Source organism: Anser cygnoides, chromosome 6, assembly GCF_040182565.1.
Source record: "Anser cygnoides isolate HZ-2024a breed goose chromosome 6, Taihu_goose_T2T_genome, whole genome shotgun sequence".
Lineage (NCBI taxonomy): Eukaryota > Metazoa > Chordata > Aves > Anseriformes > Anatidae > Anser > Anser cygnoides.
In genome coordinates, this window is record NC_089878.1 from 39997914 (window position 1) to 40007091 (window position 9178).

The 9178-nt window shown below is 37.5% G+C and overlaps 1 protein-coding gene across 10 annotated transcripts in view; it reads left to right on the forward strand.

The window, feature by feature from the left end:
• LYPD6B (LY6/PLAUR domain containing 6B) overlaps positions 1 to 7564 on the forward strand; it is a 47061-nt gene extending 39497 nt beyond the window's left edge. For 5 of the 10 annotated variants that reach the window (XM_066999618.1, XM_013198109.3, XM_013198107.3 and 2 more), the window contains 3 exons: positions 617 to 715; positions 1534 to 1664; positions 3154 to 7556. In XM_066999618.1, the coding sequence (XP_066855719.1) occupies positions 617 to 715; positions 1534 to 1664; positions 3154 to 3318 (395 nt within the window). In that variant the 3' untranslated portion in view covers positions 3319 to 7556. Of the gene's footprint in view, positions 1 to 616; positions 716 to 1533; positions 1665 to 3153 lie in introns of all 10 variants that reach the window. The other 5 variants (XM_066999620.1, XM_066999621.1, XM_066999624.1 and 2 more) reach the window with 4 other exon arrangements.
• Positions 7565 to 9178: the final 1614 nt, after the last annotated feature.

Below are 9178 nucleotides of genomic sequence, written 5' to 3' on the forward strand. Positions count from 1 at the left end.
TTGATACAGATCTAAAACACTCTGGACAGCTAGATACATTAGGTACATATGTGCATCTGGAAACTGTGCGTCTCAAGTTCATTTGTATATGTATGTCATGTAAATAAGCTTTTAAAGTAGTCTTCTTGATCCCTTTGTCAAAGGGAATGAAATTTCCAAAGCTGGAGATCAAAATCTGAAGCTGTTTTTGAAGATGTAGTTTTTTCATCAAAAGAATTTAAAGCCATTTCAATGTAGATCGAGTCTGTGTGTCTGTACAAACATACATGCAGATGTGTTATCGCGTACATACATATAAGATGCTCCCTCTTTCCTGCTTTTCCCACCAATGTTTAAATGGTGTTCTTGACTGTGAGAGAGTGAAAAGAGGAGGAGGCGTTTTAATGATCAGGCATAGCAAAAACAGTTAAAGATACAGAAGCTTTCAACAAAACTTGTTGCATAGGTTTTATTTATCTAGCAATGATGAATATGTAGGTGATTGTGGCCGTTAAAAATATGTACGTGCATGTAATATGTCTGTGTGTGTGTGCAAGCACTTACAATACTATTTTAAATATTTGTTTTGTTTTTGTTTTTTAATTTGCAAACTTACTGTATTTTAATACTTTCAAAGCCACTCCATTTCCAAACAGTTTTAAGTGCTTTACCTGCGATAATGCGGTGGACAACTACAACTGTAACAGATGGGCTGAAGATAGATGGTGTCCTGAAAGTAAGTGTTTCTGCACGAAGGAGATTCTCCATGATAGTTAAATCTGTTTCTCCCTGCCTCAGCCGTCTTGTAGAAGTCTAACTGAAAAGGATTAACATACCAACACAGTGATGCCCTCCCTTAGGTTATTAGTAATAATGAGTCATATGATTTTTGCTGAGGGGAATATTCTGACCGTTTCAGAGTGCAAAGCAACAGTGCAAATATTATTTTATATATATATATGTATATGTATATAGATATATATTACCATATGCTTTCTAGGAATTAATTTTAAGGACGTTATTAAAAAACTTAAGAATTGCCTTCCTGGTCTTATCTCCTTCCTTTTGGATTCCATCCCAAGACATGATTGTCACTGTAGGCTTGCTTGAGATAAGCAAGACCTGAATTTCTAGGGACCATACCGGCATGAGGGAATGATGGATACTTAGAAAAGAATGGAAATATGTTTCCTCATTTTTCTTCGCAGTGCTATTCATAGTAACAGTGGGAAAGGGGAAGAAATGAACTATTGGAATGAGGAAGCATGTCTGAAACAAAGAAAAAAAAGTAGAGAAAGGAAGATAAATGTGTAGATTACAGTGCTAATTAAGTGATAGCAGCCTTTCCAGAGATTTGAAGGATCAGTTAAGCTTAAGATTTCATCAGTAATTAATTTCTTGCAAAATGGTGTTTTGATCAAGTTGAAAAATGGCTTTAGACAACCCAAATACATCATTTTTTTGGGAACATTTTGCTAAACCATGTGAAGATTTTTAACCCTGTAAAGGAATGCAGACTGTATGAAAATAAACATTTTAAAATTTATTTTGTAGGTACTCAGTACTGTCTGACAGTTCATCTCTTCACAGACCATGGGAAGAGTACATCAGTCACCAAAAAATGTGCTACTGGAGAGGAGTGCCATTTTGTAGGCTGCCATCATCACAGAGAAAGCGGTCACACAGTAAGCACTACTCTTTCTGTGGCAGCAGCACGTTGGTTTTGAGGTTTCCATTTCACTTCTTGTTTTTTCCACTGAGCTGAAGATGATGTGCCAAGATGTATTCTCCAGTACTTAACAACAGAAATTAAATTTTACTACCTGAAGCATAACTACCCCCTCCTCCTCTTTGTGAGTGACAGCATGTAATAACCACTTCTAAAAAAAGCACCTGAGCTTTCTGGTGCACTGCTAGTGTGCATCCAATGTGTGCACCTTGGTTTCTGAGTTCTGAGTAAGGCACCCAACGAGGCTATGCAGCCTGCATTGATGTACCTGTGACGCTGCCAGTGTTCAGAATTTTTAGAAGTAAATCTGCCCCCCTATCTGATGGTCTTCCTGCTAAAATACTGGGATTCACATTCCATATTGGTTGTCTCCACAAGCCTGCTTGTAGGAACAGTGGAGTTTCCTTTTGTGCAGTGGCTCTGAAAAGACTTTGGTGGCTCTGGACAGCCATGCTTGGCTATCTTTAATCAGAGAATTAATTTCCACATTGGTAAGTCATCAAAAATAGAGTAAGACTAGCAAGAGGCTTGGAACATACTCTGTTTTGTTCTGCAGCCATGCCAAAAAAGAACTCCTGTGCTAAAGGAAAATACAAGATACAAAGAGCTATGCCAAATAAACTGTGAAAGACAGAAGCCAAATGCTTTGTGAGATTTATCAGAAGAATAATTTCCAAATGGGATCCCATAAAGTACTATAAAGAAAACTCTAATTTGTTACGTAAGATTGATGGCAGAAATCTAAAAGAGGTAAAAAGTGATTTTCTGTAGCATAAAACCTGCTGAAATTATAAAAGAAAAAATTCCTATTTACAGACCTATTAAACCAACATCATCGGAAAACTTTCTTGAAAAACAAGGCACTATCACTAGGCTGACACCATCCTGGTTCCTTCATTATGACTAAGGATTGTAACATGGGTGCCTTATTTTTATAAGGGAGGCTGCAGTCTTGAGTCTTTCTGCTACTACTGTATTCCTTATCTCACTTCATAAAACTCTTGGTTTGTCCAGTTTTCTTCTTGTCTTGAGAGACTTTCAGTGGCGCTGGCATGATCTAAAAAAAAAAAAAAAAAAACATATTTTGATAAGTGTATATATTTTGATAATCTTTCACTTAGAATTTCTCACAACTGTGGAAATATGTGCAAGCTCCTTTTTCTTCAGTCATTTTAGATTTTTTTTATCATTTTTAATTTTAATATGTACTGCTAAAATATTTTGGTGATAGTCTAACCTTTTGTATGTTTTTGCAAAGGAACTATATATCATAAAGTAGTTACTGAATTTTATGCAGTTTTGAGATAGTTTTTAAATATCAGTGTTATTCTAAAATCTTTGGATAGGAGTTATTTTTAACGTGAAAGATTTCAGACACCAAAGACGAAGCAGACAGCATCCGTGCCGAATTGCCCCATGTCCAGTGATCTCCTTTTTCTCAACAGGAATGTGTTTCTTGCTGTGAAGGCATGATTTGCAACGTAGAAATACCAACCAATCACACAAATGCGGTATTTGCTGTCTTGCATGCGCGGAGAACGTCGGATGGCAGCAGGTGGACAGTCAACATCGCAGTGCTTGTGTCAGTCGTGATGATTGCCTTGTCATGATGCAGCATCCTCCTGCACGTGTGCTCGAGAGGGTTTGCCTTTTCGTGGGCTGGCAGAAATGGTAAGAAGATCCAGTATGTGCAAGGAGAAACCACTGACACTTCTCAGCTACATAAAATGTAAGAGGACAGTGGGAAGACACATGTACATCGTGAAGTCCTGGGATATTTTAATGAAGATACTTCAAATGGTCTGCAGTATTTAAAAAAACAAACACAAATGAAAAAACAAACAAACAAAAAAGCAAACCCACTGGTGGCTAGGCAGTGGGGTGAAATCAAGTTATTATAATTCACTATTTTATGATGAAAATGCACGTGTGGTTGGTGTGTTTCTTGAACAGAGAGAAGTGTCTGTGACAATCTCTTTCCTTGGTGAGATAAAAGAGAACTCTCAATGGACTGTGTGCCAATCTGTATCTTAATGGGAACTGGTTTTAAACTTTTCACTGTGCATAAATAACATGGACTGTCTTGTCTTGATCCACAGGTGTGTGTAAGCTTATTTTTAGTTACAGTTTTCAGAGAAAACATACACAAGAGAATTTTTTCTATTTTGACCAGAGCTATAATTTCTATGGGAAGAAATGCAAAATAATACTTTATATCTCTTTTCTATACAATGGCTCACACTTGAATTATAAAACAATGTGAAATTGTGTAGAGTTTCTGTCCCCAAATTGTGAGGTCATTGAGCACCTAAAACGTAATTTTCATCGTCCTTCAATGGGATTATTTTCTTGCAGTAGAGTCCCACCCACCTCAACTGCTCACCTCAGCTTTTGAATCATTGTCTTTGTTCTATTAATGCAGCAATAATATCATGAATTTCAAATTGCAGCTATGGTCAAGCAACAACTTCATCGTAAAAATTGTAAGTGGGCACTTGGTATAAGTAAGGAGAGGACTCTGCTATGTTTGGTCTCCGTTTGCCGAAGATCCTCCCAGAAATGCTGTTTTCCTTGCTGGATCAACTGGTAAGAAGTCAGCACTGGATACCCCAGGCCTCTGGACATCCCTTTTATCTAGCTTTGTCATCCAAATTTGAAAAGTTTGGGTCAAGATTCTGTTTTTCATTATGATATTGCAGTGTTTAATGTGGCTTATTTGCGTAGCTTGGCTATTTGAATCCTAATCGTTTAGATGACTGTTCATGGGTTGGATAAATGGCTGCAAAGATGACAAAGAACAGAGTTTAGGTTACAGTTGGATGTACTAAACCCTTAATGCTCTACCTTATGTTCTTTGCACTGCAAACTTGCTATCGTACAGACCAGCACGTACAGATTTTAGATGATTTCTCTCAGTGTGGTTTTATACGATCCTAAATCCTAACACATTTTGGCTGCTCCTGATGGCCTAATTGTGTTTCTTCCAACTCCCCACCATTTTCACAAACTTTTTCTGACAACCCTAATGTACTGCAGCATAATTAAGGTTTGACCTAACATGGTTGAAAAATTGCATTTCAGTTTTTTTTCTTTTTGTAAATAAAATTGTTATTCATTTACGACTATAACAGTATGATTATTCTGATCTTTTCTAATGGTTTTTTTCTCATCTTAAATGAGATGGTTAAAATTACAATAAACCGTTGAAGCATTTTTTAAAGAGGAGGGATCATAAAAACTTAGTTTTACAAAGAGATGCAAAATTGATCTCCAAAAAATTCAAGTAAATTCAAGTAACCCTAGAAACTGGGATTTTTAAACATTAATATTGGCTTACCTATTAGCTCTTCTAAGTCACAAAATGTGTCTAAGCTAGCAATTGAAAAAACAGTTTTTGTAATGTTTTCTGTTTTCTATATGTTGTAAAATGGCAACACTTTTTAGACTATAAATATGTTTAAAAATCAGTCTGTGATTGTTGACAGGCAGTTTCAGAGTTACAGAGGTTGGATGGAAACACTTTCCTTGCTAATGCAAAATACTTCCTGCTGTCTAAGTCAAGTTTTTTTAGGCCGTGGGTTCTGATGATCATTGTTGAGCCATCCGACATGCCAAGCTGCCAAGGATGTTCTGTGGAAATGTTTCTTTTGTTCAAAGATCATCCCTAGGTAACATATCTATGGCATTAATCTTGGTGTCAGACATAGCTACAAACATAATTAAGATTGTTCCTTACTTTTCATCATTAAATGCCATCTTTTTGCTACAGGTTTCTGGAGCTTTTCTCTTAGGGAAAAATCATTCCAGGTTTGCTCTATGCTCAACAGGGAGTTCCTGAGTTGAACAGGATGTTTTGGGCCATGCTATTTTTCCCTTTTTTGCCTCTAAGCACTAGGTGCTTCCATAATTCCGTTTCTGGGAATAATTACGGCGATCTTAACAAGGCCTTAAAGTGCCCTAGAGTCTTATCTGAGTTTTCTGTAAATAATTTACAATAATCTAAGCACTGACACTTGTTTACACTGCAAATGCCGTTTCAGAGCATTTGGGAGTGCCAGGAAGACCCTGGCATAATTCCAAATATTTGGAAGGCAGCCCAAAGGGTGGGCTCAGGCGCAAAGGAAATGGGTTTCGGGTTCTCTGTGACAGCTGGAAGACCTTTGGGGGCTGTGTGCACCAGTGTATTTGTCTTGGTTGAACTGATTTTTTTTCTGTTTGCCAAACTGAAAAGTTAAGAAACCTGCATATAATTTAAATACTTTTACTTATTTGCTGAAGAATTGCCTAGAATAAAAGTGAAATTAAGAATTCCACTGAAGTGCCAAAATAGAATGCTTGATTTTGTCTTTTTTTTTTTTATAAATAACAATAAAGGCAGCAACGTGGGTTTATGAGAGGATGTGGTGTTGCCAAAGGTTTATTTTTTAATGTAACAGAATTCCAGTAGTGCAGGATATTAAAGATCAATTCTAGTCATCTTGATACATCGCTACCTTGGTTATTGCAAAGTTCAGGACTGTTGTTTCTAGAAAACCAAATATGCAAACACTGTTAATGCACTGTTAGCGCTGCACTTGGCTGAAGGAATATGGAATTTGACACTGATTATTACATTTAACCTTTGCTGCTTTTTATCTATGTAAAAATTTTTATGTTTCTGATCACATTTTATTTTAGGCCAATGTTAAATGCTGACTTTGTAGGATAAGTAATATGCATTAATTATTAGAGAAAATAGTGCTAAAATTAATTACAGTGCATATTTTTGACATTACTAATGATCAGCTATGTAGGCAATCTTAATTTATGGTAGAATTTGTATATTTTATTTGTATATTTTATTAAATAGATTGAAGTATCAGTCATATTTTCTCTTCAGATATCTGTCTGAAGCACTCATTTAGGAACTTTCACGAATATTAATTGAGAAAAATAATCTCTAGGGGCTCCATAATGTATGTATATCATGCATCTCAGTTTTGATTAATGTGTATTACTTGTTAATGCCTAAATTCGCCATGCATCTTTGGAAGTGATGTTTGTGTAAATGCATGTCCATAACTACACGCAGAGCAGAAAAGTTTGCTAGCGCTTCTGCGTACACCCAGCCTCCAACAATAAGATGCAAATACTGCATTCTCACTCAGTAACAGGGCAGGTGTTTGTCTCTAAAGACAGCAGGCACTGGGTAAAAACCGTGGGTGCCAAACTCATGGCATTCATGGGCAAAATGATCCCTTTATGGTGCCCTTAGAACCTGATGAGAATCTTATTTTTGTTCATGAATAATGGTATGTAAATCAATTTATGCAGTTGAGGAAAGATAAATGTTGTTTTGTGATGTATATGTATAATGGTTAATTTTTTATTTTTTTTAACATTGCACTGGACAGTCTATGGAAGACTTATTTTTAAAAGTTTAAATACAGAAAACCTCTATTCAATGTTGGTTTGTACAGTCCTTTCTTACCCCATGCTGCTGTTTTAAATCTTCTCCAGAAATGGCACCTTAATTAAAAGTATTGAAATGTTTGCTGGTGGAAAAACTTTGTGGCAGAAGACAAAAAATCCATTTGCTGCTTAAGACAAACAAGACCAGGTATGAGGAAGGTTCTTCGATCCTTTGCTGCTTCCAGATAAGAAAAATCCACCTGTGTAATTTGTGCTGGTACCAGGGCACCCGCTGAGCTGAAATTGCACCCGGGGCAGGTTCTGCTGCACCTTCTCCTGGTGGATGTAGTTGTTTGTAGGGACCTAACATTTTTCATGGGTTGGAGATTCCCTTTTCCCCAGGCAGCCCAAGTCGAAACCATTGACATGATATGAAAGAACTCTGGCTCTTCAGAAACCTCAAATAGTGAGGAACTGTTCATGTTACCAAGTACAGTGTTTTAGCATTTAAACGAATTTTTTTTTTTTTACTATTTAGTTAGAAGAGCGTCAAAGAATGAAACGTGCTTTTACACTAGCCTCTTATCAGAAAAACCGAGGTCTAGTTCCAGGTTAAAATTCCAAGTTAAGGCAATGAACAGCACAGAGCCAGCTCTTTAAACAGGATAAAATGCTGATTTCAGATTTTATAGCAAATAACTTAAAAGAAGTTTAAGACTTCAAAGAAAAGAACAACAAAACCCCATTCTAGCTGTCTCCACAGAACCTCTTTGTTTGCCTTGATGCTGGAAGAAGCCCTGCTGCAAGCACCTGGTGTTGCAGCACATGCTGTTTGCAGGTGTTTTAGATTGAGGAAACAAGACCAGCAGCTAAAGGAGCAGGAGGAGCACGTTTCCTGCCCCTCTTCACCTGGGCATGCTGTTCCTGTGTTCACTCTTGGACTGGGCAAGATAACCTGGAGCAGAAGCAGTTTGTAGTGCGCCTGAGGATCCTCCTGGTCCACACATCTCCTCCACTTTCAGCAAAGCAAGAGATGTTAGGCTTCTGGGAGGCACAGAGCAGAAGGTAGGGGTGCTGTTGTTGCTCACTGTAGATTTAGGGTTCACAGATGCCTGTTGGATGAAGGGAAGATGTAAGCCACTATTTTCTTGAGGGGTAGATATTTAAATAAATATATTTAGAAAGGTAGATAGATATTTCTGAATGTATAGTGACACTTTTGATTTTTCTTTCTTTTTCCCCTTGCTGAATGCAGGCAGTGTGCAGATCGCTAGGAAATCAGTCATCAAACACATTTCTTTGGGTTCATGTTTTTCTGTGGTGGACTAGTATTTCCAGTCTGATAGCAGTTTGTTCCTTTCTGTTTAATGATAGGGGGGAAAAAAAGAAAATGCTGCCAAAGAACCCTATAGATACATAAATGGCTTTGTAAGGTGTGCTTGGTAAAGCATCATTTTTCATGACGTGGAAGGAATTTAAATAGAGTGGAGTGCTGGTCCATTGAAGCTGGTAGGAATTTTACCACGGTATCCAGTAGCGCTGGGAGCTGAAACAGTGTATTTATCGTCGTTGCTGTGCAATTAGGCATATTTATATTCTTTCAGAAAAATTTGTCTGTGATTCTGTGAAATAACAGAAATATATAGATTAGCCTGCAGTAAGCTTTATGCTGGAGATTACTCACGGTGATGCAGTCATTAGGAAGGACTTTTTAAAAGACCCAGATAAATAAGTTGGAGCACGTACCTCGTGTACAGGCATTTCATCGTTCCTCGCAGCTGGGCAGATTTGTGTGAAAGAAAGTTGGCGTGTGAGCTGGTAGCCAAAACCAAAGGCGTGGTGGTGGGCTGTCTGCTTGCTCTAAATGAAAGCCTAAATGTCATTGCTGATGAAACACTGCAGCCTTTTGCATGGATCTGACATGGTTTTAAGAAATAACGAGAGTTAGCCGTAAGGATTACTTTAACATTGATGAGATTAATGCTGCAGGAAACGCTTAGGAGTTCAAAAGCTGCCTGGATTTCAGGAAAGAAAATGGAGTAACCTGAAAGCAGAAAACTCTAGAAAATGTGACGGAAA